The sequence below is a fragment of the Dreissena polymorpha genome, chromosome 7 (genome assembly GCF_020536995.1).
Source record: "Dreissena polymorpha isolate Duluth1 chromosome 7, UMN_Dpol_1.0, whole genome shotgun sequence".
Lineage (NCBI taxonomy): Eukaryota > Metazoa > Mollusca > Bivalvia > Myida > Dreissenidae > Dreissena > Dreissena polymorpha.
This window is the reverse complement of record NC_068361.1, coordinates 34375811-34398501: the sequence shown is the minus strand read 5'-3', so window position 1 is coordinate 34398501 and position 22691 is coordinate 34375811. Positions and strand designations below refer to the sequence as shown.

General features: G+C 33.8%; 2 protein-coding genes across 3 annotated transcripts; both read right to left on the bottom strand.

Moving 5' to 3' along the window:
* Nucleotides 1–1249: 1249 nt before the first annotated feature.
* On the bottom strand, nt 1250–10985 carry LOC127839235 (uncharacterized). Its single transcript, XM_052367521.1, has 3 exons — nt 10528–10985; nt 8605–9593; nt 1250–7316 (listed from the first exon to the last, which is right to left on the bottom strand). Exons 1-3 carry the CDS (start codon nt 10824–10826, stop codon nt 6970–6972), a joined length of 1635 nt encoding a protein of 544 aa, XP_052223481.1. The 5' UTR covers nt 10827–10985; the 3' UTR covers nt 1250–6969.
* Nucleotides 10986–12573: 1588 nt separating this feature from the next.
* LOC127838893 (uncharacterized) lies at nt 12574–22094 on the bottom strand. 2 transcript variants are annotated; one of them, XM_052366956.1, is made up of 4 exons: nt 21997–22094; nt 21441–21584; nt 19472–20463; nt 12574–14679 (listed from the first exon to the last, which is right to left on the bottom strand). In XM_052366956.1, the coding sequence occupies exons 3-4, from the start codon at nt 20391–20393 to the stop codon at nt 14333–14335; spliced, it is 1269 nt and encodes a 422-aa protein (XP_052222916.1). In that variant the 5' UTR covers nt 20394–20463; nt 21441–21584; nt 21997–22094; the 3' UTR covers nt 12574–14332. The 2 variants fall into 2 exon arrangements, with proteins under 2 accessions (XP_052222916.1, XP_052222915.1); XM_052366955.1 differs by lacking the exon at nt 21997–22094 and having other exon boundaries at nt 21441–21982.
* Between the last annotated feature and the right edge of the window lie 597 nt (nt 22095–22691).

Sequence of the window (22691 nt, the reverse complement as noted above, 5' to 3'; positions counted from 1 at the left end):
TTAAAACAATTTGACTTTCAAATGTCATTTCAATCTTAAAGTTGTTTTCTATAACATTGCGTATTATTGTAACTTAAACTTAACACTTATCATTTTAACTCAACTGAAGAAAATCAAGACTTACACGTATGTTTAAAACAAAAGCATCGATTTCTCACATGTACACCACACATGTAATTAATAAAATACTGATACAGTTTTGCGGGTGTGGGATCGTGGTACAAGTAACTGTCAATGTAAAGCCTTCGATGTCTTATATACTGTGCGACAAGTGCATGGCCTGCAATACCCGCAAAACAATTTTAGCGCAATGGACACGACCAATCAATAATGAGTTGAATTCGACTAATTTAATTAACTCACGATTGCATCGTGAGTGAAACAATATTATTTTACCAGTACCAATTTTTCTAACCAATGAAGAACAAGCACATACTTTAATAATACCGCTTGTATAAGAAGCTATTCAACAATGCCATAAACTATTGTCTATTTCAGGTCGACGTAAAGTGTTGTTTCGTTATTAAACTAGGTTGATTGTTCGCTTTATCAATTTATTAAAAAGTGTCTGAGACGGTGATGTTGAAATAATTGACGGATAATATTTTAATACATCATGATAATCGTAATACAATTAACCAATTTATGCCTAGTGGACTCTCCCATCCTTCTAAATTGGATCAATTTATTTCCAAAATTAGGGATGTCTAGTATATTTTTTCTTTATTTAGAATATTACTTACTGAAATTCCTTTAAGCAAACAGCGCAGACCCTGATGAGACGCCGCATCATGCGGCGTCTCATCTGGGTCTACGCTGTTTGCAATGTCCTTTCTGGACGCTAGGCGTGAATGGGTTAATATTTTGAAATATTTAATTTGGCATTTTATTAGTCATTTTAATTGGTCAACAAAACATCAAAGAAGCCAGGGGCGTCGGAAGCAAATCGATGTTGGAGCGGCGGAGGGGGTGGGTATGGGTATCCCCCTCCCGTTGGTGGGGTCCAGGCATCCCCCCATTTTTTTTTCAAATTTTAGCATCAACTGGCGCATAATGGTGCGTTTTATGCCTGATACCTTACCTTATACACGTCTATTGCAGGCATATTCTAAATGACAACATTTTGTGACATAACAAACGATGGAGAAGTGCTCCCTATATTTCGCAGTTTGTACTTTGTAGCAGGCGACACACCAATAGGGATCATGTAACGTCAATACTGATTCAACTGCTAAAAGTCAAATTAAGATACTAGTATTAAGTTTTATTTATATGTATTTGTATACATGTATGTACAGTAACAATATTACAATATCGCACGAAACATACACTATAATATCACAAGACAAGCGAATGTGAACGCTATCGCAATCAATTATGGTAATTTGCCTATATAGTGTTGTTTTTTACTTTCAAACTGACCGGCAACCATACAGGTACACAAGGTAATTTTAACATTTAATACTGAACACTAACCGTCAACCATATAGGTACCAGGTCATCACACTTAAAATTTTCCAAATGTAGACATCCGTGTTTCCTTATACTGGACAAATTCATTTGCGACTTGGAGTAAAGGGATCATCGTAATAAAAGAGACCGATCAATTAGCAACATAACTAACACGTACATTACCGCGGGCGGGCGATAACAATCAACAAAACACGTGTCATAACTGCGAAAGCCTGATAATCTTGCTTCATGGTAAAATATTTTGAAATGTACGGGTATTGAACTAATAAAAAAAATGAAAAAAGGTATTTGCCGAAATTTCATTTTTGCAAAAAAAATTGGGGCGGCGGCCGCCGCCCCTGACGCCCCAGCTCCGACGACTCTGAACGAAGCAGACCCAAAGTTTGATTTATTTATGTTGTATCGCGGGTTCAATAATCCATAATAGGCCCACTCACCACAAATGCAATGTTAAATTTTTGCGAATAAAAAGATAAATACTGCCAATTATTAAACGTTATCTCTGTTTGCAACAATAAAGGTATTATACACATATTTAACATGGCCCTTATGAATATTCCTTTGAAATCCGTAGCAAATGCTTAACCCTTTGCATGCTGGGAAATGTGTCGTCTGCTAAAATGTCGTCTGCTGAATTTCTAAAATTAGCATTTTCTTCGATTTTTTTCCAAAGAATACTATCAGAATAGGAAACAGTTTGGATCCTGATGAGACGCCACGTTCTGTGGCGTCTCATCTGGATCCAAACTGTTTGCAAAGGCCTTTAATATTCGGTTCCCGCACTGAAAGGGTTAATGTAGCCAATCATGAATTATTAATAACATCTGTATATACTCATTTATAGACAGGCTAAAGTTGTTGCTGTCTAGTCTGACCGTTATCTTATGCTAAGTTTTGTGCTCGACACACCATCGTTATTTGAAAATTGCATTATAAATAACGATCAATATGTTGCATGATCATTTTCAGAGCGCTTTACATTAAATGTTAACCTGGGACAATGATCGCATTTTTCATCCGGAAACTGACCTTTGGAGTAAGGTCAGGTTACGTTTGAACACCTCAGCCATCATTTTCCAACAAGAGAGTGTTGGGTCGTGTCTATATTGTGCGTGAAATATTTATTTTCTTTGATTCGCATTAAAATGCTGAACATAATTGCATACTGAAAATGTATAACGACATGTGAAGGATGGGTTTAAGTTATCAGAAATGTTACAAATTTAGCTCAGCCACAATTCTATAATTTTACTTAATATATACATACTGTATTGTATAACTCCATCTTGTTTACATTCAGGGAATTCATTAAAAGTGATTTACATGATTTAAACCAATACTGAACCACTTTAAACTTTAAGGTCCGGAATATTAATTGATCTGTCTTGTGTAAAAAAGCGTTAATAGTTTCCAAACCAATACATGATTTAACATATTTTAACAACATTTCACATGAGATTGCAATATGGAGCTTATTAACGTCATTTCATTTTGTTCCTACGTCAAGAATTCTGGTTGCAATGGCAACAAATAGACTATAAACACGTTCAATTTCTGTAGGTAATTGTGGTCCAGAAAACCACTTCAACTTAGAGTAGTCATCATCGTCCAACCATTCATTTGAGTCATGTGATAGATTAATGATTTACACAAACTTAGTACATTATAAGGCCGCATGACAATAATGTTCGTCATTATTTAGTATGTAAATACATTTTTGTTAAACAGTTAATATTTATTGAAAGTATACGTAGTTAAAGTATTGTTCATATTAAAAAGAATTGTGCGTGATACATGCTAGTAGATGTGTGTACATAACAAACAGTACATGTATAAAGTATGATAATTTATTATGCATACAAAGTATGTTTAATGTCTAGATGAAATTAAATAATTGTTTGATTGTTATGTCAAATGTTGTTAAAAATTAATATTTATTGAAAGTGTACATAGTTAAACTATTGTTCATATTGATAAGAAGTGTGCGTGATAAATGCTATAATGTGTGTACATACAAAAACAGTACGTGTATAAAATATGATAATTTATTGAGTGTGCAAAGTATGTTTATTGCCTAGATGAAATTTAACAAGACTATTGCCAAGCAATACAAGTCTTCTACCGGTGAAATTCCACCATTTCAGCAATAGTTCTAGTATATTTGTTGCCATAGCAATCAGAGTTCTTGACGTAGGAACAAAATAAAGTAATGTGCATACTCTCCATATTGCCATCTATCCATGTTTCAAGTTTCATAAAAAAATATGAAGAACTTTTAAAGTTATCGCAGGATCCACTATTTTCAGTAATATTTATAGTCTATGTGTTGTCATAGCAACCGTAATTATTGACGTAGGAACAAAATGAAATGACATGCACAAGCTGCAGATTGCCATCTATCCATGTTTCAAGTTTCATGAAAAAAAAACGTGAAGAACTTTTAAAGTTATCGCATGATCTTGAAAAGTGTGACAGACTGACCGACAAACAGAGCGCAAACCATAAGTTGCACCGGTAGGGGACAATAATTGTTTGATTTTCATGTGAAATGTTGTTAAAAAGTTAATATTTATTGAAGGTTTACGTAGTTATACTAATTTTTAAATTGATAAGAATTGTGCGTGATAAATACTAGTAGATGTGTGTACATGAAAACCAGCACATGTATGAAATAAAATAATTTATTATGTATATAAATTATGTTTAATGTATAGATAAAATTTAATCATTGTTTGATTTTCATGCAAAATTGTGTTACATGTTACAGTTGTGTGTCATCAAATGTTAGTAGATGTTTTGTTATAATGATTTTGTAAATGTATAAAATATAGTACATATTTTTGCGTTCCGTTACAAAGTATTATAATAAATCAAGAAAGTCGTGAAAAGGACCAATTGGTCCTTTTTCAACCTATTAACACTAATATCAATACATTAGATTAGTTTTAAATTGAAAATGTTATAGCGTGTATTTAAGCAATGTAAGATCATTTAAAATGTTAGCAGATAGATATCGACATCTTCAATGGTTGTATGAAAACCGCACAAATAAATCTGGTGAAATAACTCAAAAAGCAAGAAAAGTTTGAAAATTAAGTTGTTTTAAACCTACACGTACACTGTACTCACGTGAATGGTTTGTTTTGAGCTATGTTATACGCATTTGTACAAAGACAAACAGTGTATATTATTATCGTGATCACATGTCTAATAAATCTAACTTTATCAAAATTTTCAGAAATCAGCAGTTTTGTGTTTGATTTCGTATTTTGTTCCTGAAATCTCACTAAAAGTCGTAATTCAAAAAGGTTCATGTTTCAATTAAATCAGGAGACCATTTTATGTGTTTTAATACAATAGTTAGACAACTATGTTGAGCATTATTTCAGTAGAGTAAAAATTCGAGTAACTTAAACATGAAAAATGGACTAAAACAGCTAAAATAGTGACAATTTAGTGGTTTTTAACCTACATAAACTGTAAACAATTATGGGTTTAAGCCCAAATCACGCTGCGATCATGGCATTGTTGTTTGATTAGAGTTATCTTATATGCTATTGCATATATGCAAACAATATTTGATTATTATAATGATCACATGTCTTATAAATCTAATTAAATAAAATTATTCCAGAAATAAGCAGTTGTGTGTGTGACTTTATTCATTTCCCTCCAAAATCGCTAATAGATGGTGATTAAAAATAGTCGTTGTTGGAATGAAACAAGGAAGCCATATGTGTGTTTTAAAAACACTAATTATACAAATATGTTGGAAACTGTTAACTTGGTAAAAAGAATTCGCAGAATTAAAACGTGAAAAATGGGCAAATTCTGCCAACAAATTGCAAAATTTTGTGGTTTAAAAAAAATACATGGACAATTATTTTTTTACTGAATTATCAGAAAGGTTCCTGATACCTATTTAATACCCCAAAACTGAAACCCTGGTTGAATTCCCATGACTGAAAATGTCTATTTATTTAATTATTCCAGAAATCAGCAGGAAAACGTTCGATTTTGAGTGATTTTACCAAAAAAATCATAGATATGCACGGCTGTGACACTTAAGAAATGGGTTTTCTGGAAGGATATAAAATACCCTTTTCAAATATATAAAAACAAGTCTAGGCCTCAAAACTTGCAATAAACACCAGTGGGCTCTCGGACCAAAATGTCCTGACCGAGTTTTAAAATGAGTGAACAATAAATGTAACTTTTAGTGTGCAAATGCATATTTACTAGAGCCATATAAGGATAAATTTCCTGACCCTTGGCGTCGATGTTTTTCAACACACCAGAACTATTTTCGAAATGATCCAAGATATCATTATAACAAATGTTCTGATCAATTTTCATGAAGATTGGACAATGAATGTGACTTTTATAGTGTTAACAAGTTTTTACTAAAGCCATATTCGGAAAAAAGCCCCGGTCCCTGGCAGCAATGTTTTTTAACCAACCAAAACCATTTTCAAACTCGTCCAAGACATCATTGAGACAAATCTTCTGACCAAGTTTCATGAAGATGGACCAATAAATGTGGTCTCTAGAGTGTTAACAAGGCCAAATAAGGAAAAATGCCGCCCATCCCCGGGGGCCATGTTTTTCAACGCACCGGAATCATTTTCCAACTTGTCCAAGATATAATTGGGAATTATCCTCTGACTAAGTTTCATGAAGATCGGACAATAAATGTGGCTTCTAGAGTGTTAACAAGGTTTTACTATAGACATACCAGAAAAAAATGTCCCGCCTCCTGGCGGCCATGTTTTTCAGGCAGCCGTAACCATTTTCGAACTCGTCCAAGATATCATTAAGACAAACCTTCTTATCAAATTTCATGAAGATTGAACAATAATTGTGGCCTCTACTGTCTAGTTTTTGGACCTACATTACTTTGCCTAGGAATGTCAAAAATAACATTTCATCAAGATTGAGTCATAAATATGGCCTCTAAGGTATTCGCAAGGGTTTTCGTGAAATTAAACAATGTGATCTATTTTCTGGCGCACGTGACCCAGATTTGAACATTGCCTACATATCGTAAAAAAAAAACATTCCGACCAAGTTTCGTCAAAATCAAGTCATTAAACTGAAACAATGAATAAGCTTCGTTTAACCGGTTTGAGACCACACGCTCTGATCAAATTGCATACAGATTTTAGTAAAAATGTGATTTCTAAAGTGTTTACAAGGTTTCACTATAGCCATATAAGGAAAACTGCCCCGCCCCCTGCCGGCTATGATTTTGTAATGAACAACAACTATTTTCGAATTCGGCCCAGGAATCATTAAAACAAATGTTTTAACCAAGTTTCATAAAGATTCGACTAAATATGTGACTTCTTTAGAGTTCACTAGGCAAACTGTCCGGTATCTGCAACTACGCACACAATTTTGTATTGTAAAATCACACGCTAAAATGTTATGATGCTCAACAAAACTAGTTCATTCAAATATCAAACACGTTTAAAAAATATGATATACATGTACACACTATTCCACTTTGAATACCAAGATTTCGTCTCCGGGTCCAACAATAATGGAGGATGCGGTGCTGCTGTAGCAAACTGATCTTAATTGCCATACTCCTTCATTCGTCTCCGGTTTAGCAAGAGTGGCCAGCTTTCTCCTCCCTTCACTGTCCACCTGTATTATAGAGCAGGTCAGGCAGACTAGCACCTGGCCTGCAGGAGTCACATTTACATTACATCGGTATCCAAAGTCTGGGTCTTTGAAGATAGCCAGGACCGTTCCATCCCTTGTCAAGGTGATGATCCTGGGCATGTACCTGTTGGAAATGTACAGCTTGTCCCCTGTCGGACTCACCACACATTGCATTACTAAAAACAGAGCAACATTCATATATATAATAATTGTAACTATTAAATCATGTTAATAAACATACTGCAGTGATTTTCTGTTATATATGTGTACATATGTGTAGTAATAAATAGACAATAAAACATCTTATAGAACTTCATAAAATCCAATAATAATAAATAGTTTATTGTTATATGAAAGTTCTGTATCAGTTTATTGTATACAAGTTAGACATGTTGACATGGAACAGTTGAGTAAGAAATGAAGTGTAATACAATTACCCACACATAAAAACAATTACATAGTACAATTAATATGTCACCTGATGAAACTACATGCAGCAATAACATATTTCCTACACATATCATAAAAATGTATTCTGAATTGATATATCAATGAAATTGATACAATATGACATATTGCCTAACATTATGACTGTTAGTGTTTATAACAGGAAAATCATGTTTCAAAACAAAAAAAAACAGTGTTGACACTTCTCTATACCATTTATAAAAGCAAGTTATTAAATATCAGTAATTATAATTGCAACTATAAATTTCAATACTTGTTTATGTAATATATTCTTATGTTATTGATAATTCTGATACTTCATTTGATACCACGTTATATTCCAATTTTATTCATAAAACATATTTATATGTACACATGTAGTTGTTTGATAAACACAAATTTTAAAGACCAGAAAGTAGACAGGCATTTTCCTGACCATTTGGGGAAAAATCGTTTTCGAGAGAAAAGTCCACGAATATTTTTATCTTACACATGTGTAATATAATTTTTAAGCGTTTTCATTGGCTTAATTTTCGTGAATGACCAATCGCATTTTGTTTTTTTGCTGAAATGACGTTGCAACGTCTAATGACGTCACGAAATGTAAACAACATTCGGGATTTATCATTATGTTTGCGTAAATATTTATTTAATTTGCTCATTTAAGCATGTGATAAAAAAGATCTGACACTCGTTGTCATATCATAGCATATTTTATTAAACTCGTCCACTCGTTTAATAAAATATGGTATGATATGACAACTCGTTCCAGATCCTATATTTATAATATTTCAAATTTCAGAACAAAATTAATTCGTATAAATTAGAGTTATATACATTGTTAGATGTAATTGGGGAAAAAAAATCATAATCATTATAGGCACTTCTTTTTTCTATAAAAATTTCTTGCTTTTGTAACGATATATTGACACAAACATTTTACATATATCAAGTTTTACAGTAACTTTGTAATACATATTCCTTATGATATCTGGATAAATCCACCATGATTCTTACCATACTGTTTACGTGTTCTTTCCTGGTACAGTCTGCTGACAAGTTTCCCACCAAGTGTGTACTTGTACAGTGCAGTACCACCGGCAATGTACAGGTCTCCCTGGTGATGAGCTATACCAAAACAGTCATGTTGTAACTGAAACTTCCTGCCTGCCACAAGCTGGCTCTGAAATACTGTGATAAACTGGACCTCATGTGTTTTGATATTATCATCCATAGCTACTGCAACCCTATTGGGTGTGATTTGGCATATAGCCAAATGACAAGTAGGCACATCCAAGTGACTCACCACCTGGTACTGCTGGTTCAGCAGCTTGACTTTCTTATTTTGGCTGTCTACAACCAGGATCTCTCCATCTGGAAGAACACATAAGCCTTCAATAATGCAGAAGGTTGAATCACTTGGTATGGTAACAGTATTGTGCGCAGACTTCCCTGTGACAGTGAGCACATGGTCTAATTTGCCAAGCACACTTAATGCCTGTCGTATTTTGAGCTGACTTTTTATTCTGAGTATAAAACACAGCTCCTTATTACTCCCAATTGTCTTCGTGATATCACAATATTGTGTCAATGCATTCTGAATGTCAGTGCATTTATTAATGGAATATGTTATGGACTCTTTAAGGCTTGTAACTTCCTCTTTCATTTCGATCAGTTCATTCACACTGCTTTTATCGAATGCATTCAAGATAGAAAGTACACTTGAACACATTTCTTCTCTAATATATTGCTCATTTTCATCAGACATGCTCACAGAAATAATATCAGATTCATATATAGCAGTATTTATTTTGACTAGCATTTGGTCTATCAGGAATGCTTCATGTTCCTTGAAAGTCGCCTGCAATGACTGGACACTGGCCTCCTGAGTGATCATCAGGCTCTTGATTTTTCCCAGAACAGTTTCCAGCTCCACTGACAGTCCTTGTAGGTCTGTGGACTGCATGTTGCTCAGCTCATCAATCGGAGTCACTTTACTGCACTGACTGAAATGAATAAACAAGATAATATTTAACTGAAAATAAGGACAGGATGTCGTGTTGGTACGTCGGTTTCCATCGACATAACAAGACCACATCAAATTTGAACATCTTTCAGTTAAAAATATACGCCGCTTGCCAGAAATGTAAGCTATAATTAGTGCAGCTCTCTAATTAAAAAAAAACAAACCACCAAAGCACATGTAACCCCTGTTTTTTTTGTTTTTTTTTAATTTTATTTTATTTTATTCAGTGTCATATTTGCGTTGATTTCATTCGTTTGCTAAATATGGGCTATTATTTAGACAAGGGTGTTAATTAATTTTTTTGACAGTTGTATCCCGTGTATATATGTATAGTATATATACAAAAAAAAAATTTAATGTCCCTGTGATTTTTCCTAAACAGAAAGCAGAGTTGAAGGATTTGAACAACTTTCAAAGACGGTCACCCACGGACAATTATGTCGTCGACTGGGCTGGAATTGATAATTTGTTGTTATTTTTGTGCAAACAAGAGTGAGCAGATTTAATTCTAACTAGCAAATAATATTCTCCCTTGAAAAGTCTTCCAACACCATAATGGCATTTGGAAAACATAGGTTTTATAATACATGTGATACAAAAGATATTAAACCCTACAAGGTTGATATCTTGATATATACATTTTCTGACTCGATCCATCCCCAAATTATCGAGAATAATTGATATTCTTATTTTATTTTTAAAAAGTCTGGCCAATAAGAAGATTCAATGTTTATAAAGAATTTATTTTTAAAAAAAACTTTCACCATTAACCAGAAGTACATAGGTAAGGTGAGCTTAAGGTTATGTTATTCTGAAACAATGATTTCATGAATCATGTTCGGAATTGTAAACTGATAATACATCGGTTTTTTAATTATTTATAATTAAAAGAACAAATATCCATAGTCAAGTACCTGTGATTTGTTTCAACACAATAGGAGCAACATAGCTGAATGTGGTCATTGCAAAACAGTGTCAGTGTTTTATCCTTGTGAACGAAACACTTCCGTATAAAGTCTTCCGCTTCCTTTAAACCTGACCATTTCTGAATATCTCCCCTTCCAAAAGTTGTATGCTCTTTATTAGAGACTGTAGATGTCTCACAATACATGTCTGCATATTCCTCGAAATTCCGCTCTTCCAACGATGTGGAACAAAAGCCTTCAACCATAGGCGAACGTTTCTCAACTGTAGGAAACGAACCAGTCGCCATTTGCTATTCCGAGTGTATCGTAAAACCCTTTTGTTTAAATGGTTAAGAGTAGATGAGTCAGATAAAATATTCCATAAAACACTCGCTGCTGTGTGTCCGTGTTCAAGAGGATCACAAGTAAATAGCATCTATGTACGTTTTAAGATTTATTGAAGTATATGTTCCTACTCAGACACCGGTAGGTTGCAAATAACTATGTATTCAGTATGGTATAAAACCTGACACATGACACATAACTTCCCCTTATTAGAGATAAAACTTACCAAAACGTCAAATAAATTATAAAAGGTCAGATAATTAAGCTGGTTGATAATGCAACCTTGATGAAGACACAATCTTTTGTCTTTAACTGTCAGTTCGCGTTCATTTTTGCACCACATACATAGAGTTCATTCCTTGCATTTGTTACCCCTTCAAATACTTTTGATAAGACTATCAGTCATTTTTAGTTGCTTTTGCTATTTGGGAACAGGAAATTGGACGATTCTTAGATATAGAATTCAGAAACTCTTCAGTTGCATCCAGATTATTCACTTCAGTTTCAATCAATTGCAACATGAACAGATTGTCACATCTGGGCTCATGCGTTATGTATTATCGCATTATCGCTATTCCCGCGGTATTTCAATTGCGCCCCATTTGTAACGTTTACATGTCAAAGTTTGTTACCAAATGTTATTTCGCTGTCAGAAAACAGTTTTATCCGTTATTCACCAGAAACCCGATTTTTCACCAAATGTAACAATATTTGCATTGATCTTATTTGTACTTAAGATACTTTCAACTTGTTTGCTCTTCGTCTGCTCGCACTTTCCCGATCTCAACAATATCCCAATTTGAGTTTCTCCGCCCATGGGTTACACTTTAGATAACGATTAGGCCTCAAACTTCTTACTTAAATTACAAATATATAAAGATTAGGCCTAAGATTTGGACGGGCACACATCAAACTTGCCATTAACCTTAATATTGTCTTTCTTACTTACTACTCAGTGGAATGTGTCGCTATAACTGTGAAAAGTTATGATAGAGCATTTCCCTTCCCCTATTTGAGATATATCAGCCTTTCAAGTTAATGTCTCTTATAGTTGTCGCGATATGCACTGGATAGCTAGAATTTATCACACGTGACCACTGACCAAGACTACTCCGCGATATTAGGTAGCACTTTATGTAGCACGATCGTATAGGACGTCTTATTTAAAAACGATGAATACATTAAATTTTTTAACATAGGATGATAACAATAGCATATGCACAACTTAATTTTATAAGGAAGCATGCCTGCAAGTTTGACTGTTGTAGGTTTAAAAGAGATAGAGGACGCTTTCAAATAAGTTTGTTCCTACGAACATACAGACAAATGGACAGACATCCCTGGTGATTCCAGTATGCATCACGTAACTTTGTTTTACTATAGCCATGTCAGGAAAACTAGTTTTTTTACCCCACACGACCCAGTTTTGAACTTGGTGAGATATAATAGGGAAAACCCAAATATTTTTATTTTATCTGACCTATTACAATAAATCTAAGCTGACATGACCTAGTTTCGAACTCGACGGATATATCATGGGTAACAATGTTCTGACCAGACTTCATGAAGATTGAACTGTTGAAAAATCAATCTTAAATGATATTGCGATCACAGAAGCTCACAAAGGTGCACCGTGTGCTTAGTTAAGTTTAATAATTTACATTAAAGACAAGCTTTATTCCTGGAGTTATATTAAAGAATGAAACAAAATCATATAGTTCTTTTTATTTGCCATAGCAACAAATTGTCACCGTACAACAATACTTCCACTCCATGAATAGCTATGTACATTAACAAGAGTGAAACAACAAACTTGGATCAACAAATATACATCACCAACATAAAAGCGAGTATACTTCTCTATAAAAGAACACTTGTTTATATATGCATTGGGTGACGAACATAACTTAGTAAGTATAATATGCTTTATCGTAACAAAACAACGACAATAATTATAAATATTTAATTATTCAGACAGCATAAATGTGTTAAAATAATGTTAATATATACATAACATTTTCGAAAAACATTCATTATTAAAGTATTATTTACAGTAATTTCACAACGTTAATTATTAACAAAAGTCTAAATGAAGCAAACAATTAAATACTCAATGCAATAATACATACGTGATCAATATTTTTCTATTTCTAAATTTACATTTGTGTAAGACAAACACAAGAAAAGTCATGATTCTGATAATATTATGTACCATAGTGAAATAAATAATAATAATTATCATACACATTTGCCTAGAATTTAACTTGAGCTGTACCTACGTACAGACGAGGTGTGGCTTTGTTTTTGCGTAAAATCAATCTTGATTGTAAATAGGACACTAAGATTACATTTAATAAGATTTTAATTTGTTCAAGAGTACATTATCGCAATTTAAAGTTCAATGAAACTTACGACAAAATGATAATAATCAGAATTACAAAACTTCTATGAGTTCCAAACACATTCAATGAATTTATTACCAATTAATTATGTTACTTTCTTTCAATGAGAATCATTTGTATACTTTCAACTTTTGCCTGATTCATTAGACTAACAAATATACCTCTGTATTGTTCAGTCATGACCATCATATGAACGCAAAACTGCGCGTATATTTCAGAGAGAAACTTTTAAATATGTAACAATTGACTTGTTAAGAGGTATCAAAATATTGCTCTAACTAGGGATTTAAATGTTCTTATAATTTATTAGAAACATATTACTCTGCCTTCAATTTAATAAAGTGTATACTTGCATTGGAAACCAATTTTAAACATATATATTTTTGCTCTTCTCAATTAATAATTGAGCAATTTTATAAGTAAAAGATTAATGATTGAACTCTTCACATAAAGATTTATAAATTTTGAAGTAAACCATAAAAACTTTTCTAGATTAAATGCATGAAATAAATGAAGTGCAGATAAGCACATTTTACGAATTAACTTAAGAAATTTTTAGAAATAAGGTGTTTTAATGACAAAATTATCTTTTCACCCCACATGATAAATTTAACTTCTAAATAGTATTCATACCACATTAAATTAATTTGTAATGTTTTAAAGTTATAAACCAATATACAATTCTAATATGTATGTAGAAATGACAGTCGAAAAATAGTGCATGTATCACGTACATGTATATCTATGTACATATATTTAATTTACAGTGAAAGTGCTTTTCTTATTGCATGCACATGTTTTGACACATTGTCAAGTAAAAACATTTATAAAATAATTGTTATCACAAAATAGCACGTTATATTGTATTACATATAACATTTATTTCTGATGGTCAAAAAATAACTTAGCATTGTGTTACCTAACAAAAATATTTGTACAAAAATACATTTTTTTGCAATTATCAAAACGCGTCTATAATATAATATAATATATATAAAAAAACACCACTTTACAAATCCAAGTTAAGACGCATAAAACTTCACATATTATATTAATATACAAGACATTTATAGCGCTCTGAACACCAGAATGCTATTCCCATTTCGTCCCACAATGATAGATGATGTGAGGCGGCTGTAGCAGACTGACAGTGGGTCATACAGGCCACCCTCTTCCTCCTGAACCAGAATGTCCAGCTGTCTCTCCCCCTCCCTGTCCACCTGTATTATACCGTCCGGCGCACAGACCAACACCTGGCCTTCAGGGGTAACATGTACATATGTTGGCGCTAGGTCTGATTCTGTAAAGACAGACAGGAGTGTTCCATCACTGGCCAGGGTGAGGAGAAATGACTCGGGGTGTAGACATGCCATGTACAGCCTGTCCCCTGCGGGACTCACAGCGCAACTGATATCTGCAAAACAGAATTACATCAAGATAGAGGATTAATGTGAATCTTAATAAACATACTCTAGTCGTATTGTATTACATATGTGTTGTTATAAATATATTATTACACATCTTAAACATTGCATTACATCCAATAGTAATTAATATTTTAGTGTGACATAAAAGGTATGTATCAGTTTAATGTGTACATGTTTGATATGCTGAAATGTTGCTTGTTTATTAGAAATAACGTGTAGGACATATACACAGATAGAAACAATTACACAGTACAATTAATATGTAAATATGAAAGTATCAACTGATGTTATTATATGCAGCAGTTATAGATTCCCTTCACATGTGCACATGATTACAAAGTATTGGCATATTAAAGAAATTTAAAGCAGCTGGCCTATTTCATAAATGTGTCAGGAAAGTATTCTCAGGGGCGTTAGTAATGGGGCGGCAGGGGCGGCGGCCGCCTCCCCAACATTTCGGCTAGTGATAGTTATGGGTCAATATCCTTTGTTAGCTTCATAAACCAGGGGCCCGGGTAAATGTCATGGCGGTAATTGCTTTATTGTTTTATTGTTTATTTCCGTGATTGCACTGTCGGTGTTTTGATTAAGAACATGCTATTTGTTTAATTTTAATTGACCGCTTTAATTCAAAGGTAACTACCACTTAAACAATTTTTAGTAAATATACTCGTAAAAAACATTAATTTTATTGAAAATGTTTTTGTTCTCTAAGTATAACTATTATTTGAAAAGAAATCATTGAAACAATATCATATATGTAATAGTTTAATGTTCAAAATGAGTATTCCTAATCAGCCTCGAAATTTTGCTTTTCCTAGGCGTACATTCGGGAAGAAAATGCCAGAACAGCGTTCATTCCAATCTAGTTGGTTTGATTCGTTCACGTGGCCCACTACGATGAGGTATGTATATTAGTATTACATTTTAATTTGCGACCGTTCTTACCTTTTATGAACCTAATGTCAATCTAAATACAAACGAAATTTAAAAAATACAAGAGATGTGTTCGTCCGAAACACAATGCCCCCCTATTGCGCCGCTTTGAATTTTTTTTTACCTTTGACCTTGAAGAATGACCTTGACCTTGAACTTCCACCACTCAAAATGCGCAGCTTTATGAGAACGCCGCTTTGAATGTTTTAATTTTATTTTTGACCTTTGACCTTGAAGGATGACCTTGACCATGAAGGATGACCTTGACCTTGAACTTCCACCACTCAAAAGGTGCAGCATCATGATAACGCCGTTTTGATATTATTATTTTTTTACCTTTGACCCTGAAGGATGACCTTGACCTTGAAGGATGATCTTGACCTTGAACTTCCACCACTTAAAATGTGCAGCTTCATGAGAACGCCTCTTTGATTTTTTTTACCTTTGACCTTGAAGGATGACCTTGACCTTGAAGGATAACCTTGAACTTGAACTTCCACCACTCAAAATGTGCAGCTTCTTGAGAACGCCGCTTTGAAATTATTTTTTTTTACCTTTTACCTTGAAGGATGACCTTGACCTCAAAATGTGAAGCTTCATGAGATACACATGCATGCCAAATATGAAGTTGCTTTCTACAATATTAAAAAAGTTATTGCCAATGTTAAATTTTTTGGACGGACAGACGCCATATATTTGAAATTTGACCTTGAAGAATGACCTTGACCATCACCTTTCACCACTCAAAATGTTCAGCACCATTAGATACACATGCATGCCAAATATCAAGTTGCTATCTTGAATATTGAAAAAGTTATGGCCAATGTTAAAGTTTTCAAACGGACGGACAGACGCCATAAATTTTACATTTGACCTTAAAGGATGACCTTGACCTTTTACTACTCAAAATGTGCAGCTCCATTAGATACATATGCATGCCAAATTCCAAGTTGCTATCTTCAATAGTGCAACAGTTATGTCCACTGTTAAAGTTTTTTTCGGACGGACGGACGGACAGACTGACTGACATACTGACGGACAGTTCAACTGCTATATGCCACCCTACCGGGGCATAAAAACACAACATACAAATAATACTCGTATTGTTGCTTAATAATGTTTTTTTATTATTATCATTAATATTTAACACAAAATTCATTACATTAACAATCTTATTCTTTTCAGAGCCGGGACCTTGCGTTCTGCCATCTCTGTCACTTGTTAAACTCCGTCATTAAAGTACATAAATATTTACTTTATTTTATGTTTTAATTAGCTCAAGTTTTTAGAAAGAAACAAATAACTGTTGGGATTTCTGGGTCGTCGTCGGCGGAATTGGTTAAACTGATTTCATGACAAACTGAGAGTGAGACAAAACTCGAGCATTCACATCAACATGAAAGTTCCCCCAAAACGCACCATGTTAATTGTAATTGTAAAATATTTCGGAACCACAGGAGAGAACAACCCTTTCCAACGAACCCCTTAATGTTCCCAGTACAGAAACTGGACCGCCTCCCCAATGTTTGGAGGTTTCTCCAACCCTCCAATGCATGTTGCTAGTTAGAGAGAAGTTGTTTGAGTGGTATTATGCGCATCTAACAGTAAATGCTATGTTTATAGGTGTCTATCGCAACCGTTGTTTATTTTTGGTGTTTTCACTTTATATACACTTATATTTGTTAATGCAGCATCAGCATTATAAAACAATATCCCGGAAAGAGAAAAATAATGCATTTGAATATCAACCGTTCTTTCGTTTAACAATTGATCATGCATGTACGATGTATATCTAAATTTAGTTTTAGTGCAGATTTATTCATACGACACAAACACACAATTCTGTTTTACGGATCATTTTAATTAGAGTACATGGACAGTCATGTACAATATCGAATATACTTGATATTTTTTTATACAACTGATAGCAAGATGAGTTGCAGATAATTGGTAAGTAACCACATTTTAACTAACTCTTGTGACCTGTTAATTATTTTCAGCTCAAGTCAACAATGAAAAATGCGCATAATATCACTTTAAAAATGCTGACATTAATTAATAAAACAGCATTTAGGACTTTCGCAATTTTTTCAAAGTTTTTAATACAAGTTGTGTAAAATATACACATATGATGATAGTAGATATCCCCCCGATGTGAGCATATTGAAGCCTTCAACACGGTATTCTCAAGGTTCTAAAGGGATAATCATTCGCGTCTATACAACATTTTTATTTATTGGATAAATTATTAAATAGACTATAACATTTGTCATAACTGAATTCCAGCATTACTTTTTTACAACGAAAAAAACATATTTTTAACTGTAGTCACAACAAATGCAACAGTCTAATCTATAATCACATCGGGTATTTCCGCGGTAAATAAAATACATTAATCAAACATTAATGAATGATCTGATATACCATGAAAAGCTACAATCAATTTAGCTGATATCATTTAAAATATATTTAATTCAAGACACGCAAATAAATAAATATCAATGTAATTTTCTAACACTGCTCCATTTTATCGAAAAAAATAAAACAATTAAACTCGACAGATTCAAATATTGTTAGTCTGACTAAAAATAAGTGGAGTGCAACCGAAAGAAGTTAAACAATAATAATAATGTCTGACATTCTATACATAGATGGTGACGTCACAACGTTATTGTCACCTCTATGCTAGGACGCATCACATTCCCCTGGTTTGGGGTATTGTGCTTCCGCCAAAGTAGTTCTGCGTAGGAATGAAAATGTTAATAATGAAAGAAAAATCGTTGTTAATTGTGTGTTTAAAACGGAATGTTGTTAGAAGAAATGTTATTTAATTATGTTTATATGTGATTTTGAATATCTAATTAGACTGATAGCGTTTATCAGAAGCACGATTACCTGACCTACTTTCGCTTTCACTTTTCACTCGTAAAAGTGCTACCCACAATTCCTTTCGCGTTAGTATACAGGTCAGTAGGACCGGTGTGTACACAATGAATATCTGACCCAAGCACATGCAAGCATACGTACGCAAAAAAATCGAAAAATGTCAGTAGTTGAATTGGAAATTTCATTTAAAGATGGATTTTAGTACATTTCGGTTTCAAATTATGATCTCCATAACTTTCAGACATTTAATTATCAAGAATCGCTTTGCATTGGCAGCAAGAGCTGTTTTAACAAATTTGCAGATTTAACAAATAGGTCGCACATGTATGTGTTGCCAGATAGCATACACGCAATAACGCGAGAATAGTCGACTCGCGAGAGAATACCTAGTTTGAGCATAATACTGCAATAACGCGTGTACTTTACCAGTCATTTGTTGTGGATTTTGAAACTATAGTTGGTTTTAATTCATTAAAAGCTAAATCTGGCATATCAGACTTGAATAACACAATATTCTTTAATGACTTTTGCTAAACGAGTATACGAATAACCCTGCATATGTCGGCCGATATTACCGATAAATACGGTTGTCCGGATTATCCGTGTATAAAGGGTTGGAGAACAATTTCGTTTTACTACGACTGTAGACGTGTTGGTTAGTGTTTATAACCGGATTATATGTTAAAAACAACCCATTTTGAAACGTTTCTATCTAGTTTTTACGTTACCAATTACAATAGAAAGTTGTTAAAAATCAATCACTTTAATTGCATACATGTCATGTAGTGAAAGTCAAAATTCAAGAATACTAATGTTTATCAATTAATAATAGTGGACGATATTCTTGTTGTTGTAACAATATATTGACACATAAACATTTTACTAATATGATGTTTTACAATAACCTTGGAATACATATTCGTAATTATAACAGGTTGAATTCAAATTGATTCGTACCTGTATCATCTTGTATCACCTCATACAGTGGAAATACCTGTTTCCCACTTAGTGTGTACTTGTACAGTACAGTACCAGAGCAGATGAACAGTTCACCATGGTAGTGGGCGATACCCGTGCAAGCATGCTGTAGCTGAAACTTCCTTCTTGTCAGAAGCTTGCTGTTGTTAACTGCGATAAATTGGACCTCATGTGTTGTATCATCACCATCATTCAAAGCCACTGCAACGCAATTGGGTGTGATTTGACACATATCCAATGGATACGCAGACACGCCCAAATAACCTACCACCTGGTACTGCTGGTTCAAGAGCTTAACTTTATTATTACTGAAGTCTGCAACAATGACCTGTCCATCTGGAAGAACGCATATGGCTGTGATTTCAGGTGTGTAAGAATCACTTGATATGCGAACATTTTTCTCAGATTTCCCCTGGACACATATCAACAACTGGTCTAACTTACCAAGCACATACAATGCCCGTTCTATTTGGTTTTTACTTTTTATTCGGAATATAAAACACAGCTCTTTATTATCCCCAAGTTTCTGCGTGATATCACAGTATTGTGTCAAGTCATTCTGAAGGTCAGTGCATTTATTAATGGAACATGTTATGGACTCTTTAATGCTAATAACTTCCTCTTTCATTTCGTTCAGTTCCTTCACAGTGCTTTCATCAAAAACATTTAATATAGATACTACACCCCTACACATTTCTTCTTTTATGTATAATTGCAGATTTTCATCAGACGTACCCAAATAACTATTACCACATTCATCTATAGTAGTATTTATATTGACAAGCATTTGTTCTATCGTGAAAGCCCCATGTTCCTTGTATGTTCTCTGCAATCTCTGAATACTGGCCTCCTGGCTGCTTCGTAGGCTTTTGATTTCTCCCAGAACAGTTTCAAGCTCCATAGACAATGCCTGTAGGTCAGTGGTTTCCGTGTTGGTCAGCTCAGATATTGGAATCACTACCCTGCACTGGCTGATATTAACAAACAACTTGTATTAATACCAAGGTGCAATCATGTTATGCTGTCAACAAGTTTACAAATTTAAATGACAAGAACAATCGAAAGTAAATTAAATCCTTTAAGGACAAAACATAATTATACAGATTTTCACGTGCACGTTTCCTTCCGTCTGTCCGACTTTAAGGTCGCACCTAACTCAAAAGTATTCCTTAAACTTAACCAACACAGTAACCAGCAGTTACAGTTGTATTTACCGTCATGTTAACAAGCTCCTATCATGTCCCGAAGTTATCTCACAAATTGTTTTATATTATCAAAATTGGTTAATTATATAATTACATAAATGTAAGTTACGATAAATAATATTTATGACTATGAGATTTAATATATGTCAATACCAAATTTTACCACGGATTAAGGTTTACTGCGTTATGACCAATTTTGGAGATGGCTTGAGATAATCCCTGGTAATTGACACCGGTTATCACGTAAAGACCAAAGTTATATAGTTATGGCTGAGTAACTGTTACATGAAACTAGAACTGTAAACAAATATTATTTGGTGGACATGTTAAAACGCTCGCATGTTTCAATAGGCAAAACATTTGTCGTTCGAGGTATAACAGTGGATTCTTGTTTTATACGTTGAAATGGGACTTAGCTATCCGTTAAATAAAAATTGACTGCACATAAAAACAATGCCTCAATATAAGTATCCCGGTGTGACCCAAATTCGACGATGTAACAGTTACATGAAGCAATATATAGCAAATAATGAAAGAAAAAATGAAATGTTTAATAGCACAAAATAATATTTTAAACTCGGCTGTATTACTTTGAAATGATTACAAGACAATAATCATCCATTTAATCAATACAAATAGAACATCGTCGAATTTAGGTGTCGTCGAATTTGGGTTGCGGTAGGATACATTGTTGCCTGTGTGGAGCAGTCATAAGCAACAAAAGGCATTGATGTGTCACGCACCTGTCAGATGCTACAACACAATCAGAGCAGTAGACATAACTGTGGTGAAGGCAAAACTGCGTCAGTGTTTTACCCTCATGTACTTCACACTTCGTGAGAAAATCCCGCACCTCCTTCGGAACTGGCCATTTCCTAATACCTCCCCTGTCAAATATCGTATGCTTTGGAAACAATGGATTATGGTGCATAACACAATTTTTACAATAAAACCTCAAACATGTCTCGCAATAAATGTCTGCAGATTCTTGAAGTTTCAGCTCTGCACAAGTGTCACAACAAAAGTCTTCAACCATGCGCGAACGTTTTGCGACAGTACACAAAGAACCAGTCGCCATTTTGTTAATCTTTGTTTAAACTGAATCCCTTTTGTTTTAATATATAACGTATTTTGTTTTATAAAATATTCCATTAAATATATGCATATAACTAGATTGAAAAGTAAATCAGTCCAAGTAGTTCAAATAACAAAACATATCAAACACAAATAAAGTTTAAGCACAATTTCATTTAAGCTATACTGTCACTCAAAGTGTAAACAACGTAACTATGTAAATACCACGTGAGCTTCAATGTTTGAGTTTGTCAACTCGTTACACCCTACTTAACATTCGTTATACATCGACTATCTCCGAAATGTATTTATTTATGCAATAAATCGTCTGCTGATCCAGATTGCCTACTTAAGGTCACCATATACTTAATCTGTTCAATATATATTTCAATAAGAAGCGATAACTTTTAACGAAAATATATTTGCAATAAGGGACCGTTATAGCCATATCTTTTCTTAAAAGGCATTTTAAGCTGAATTGATTTAAGGAATACACAAATATAGGTCATGTACAAACCTAGAAAAAACTCGATTCGACTGTTTTTGCACCGTATTGGTTTCGGCCGATTTTTAGTGGAATATAGCTCGTTTCAGTGCAATATTTTACTATTGTGCTAATTTCATTATATTTCATTATCCCCACACTTTTCGGAGAAAAAGTGGGGATATTGTGGTTATGTCCGTCTGTCCGTCCGTCCTGGCCACCTGCTCCTCCTACACTATTAGCACTCGAACCTTGAAACTTACACACATGGTAGCTATGAGCATATGTGCGACGGTGAACTATTTGGAATTTTGATCTGAACCCTGGGTCAAAATTTATGGGGGTTGGGGTGGGGCCGGATCAGAGATTTTCACTCATTTTTATTAGGTTATTTTACATTAACTTCTTCATTTCTACACCGATTTACTTCAAATTG

What these genes read in the sequence shown, in the direction of transcription:
- LOC127839235 (XM_052367521.1), bottom strand. Translation starts at nt 10,826, where the DNA reads ATGGCGACTGGTTCGTTTCCTACAGTTGAGAAACGTTCGCCTATGGTT. An exon ending in TGTGTTGAAACAAATCACAG is followed by an intron (nt 9,594 to 10,527) that starts GTACTTGACTAT and finishes TATTCATTTCAG; the next exon opens with TCAGTGCAGTAAAGTGACTC. An exon ending in AAGAACACGTAAACAGTATG is followed by an intron (nt 7,317 to 8,604) that starts GTAAGAATCATG and finishes CTCTGTTTTTAG; the next exon opens with TAATGCAATGTGTGGTGAGT.
- LOC127838893 (XM_052366955.1), bottom strand. Translation starts at nt 21,775, where the DNA reads ATGGCGACTGGTTCTTTGTGTACTGTCGCAAAACGTTCGCGCATGGTT. An exon ending in TGTGTTGTAGCATCTGACAG is followed by an intron (nt 20,464 to 21,440) that starts GTGCGTGACACA and finishes TGTTAATATCAG; the next exon opens with CCAGTGCAGGGTAGTGATTC. An exon ending in GGTGATACAAGATGATACAG is followed by an intron (nt 14,680 to 19,471) that starts GTACGAATCAAT and finishes TCTGTTTTGCAG; the next exon opens with ATATCAGTTGCGCTGTGAGT.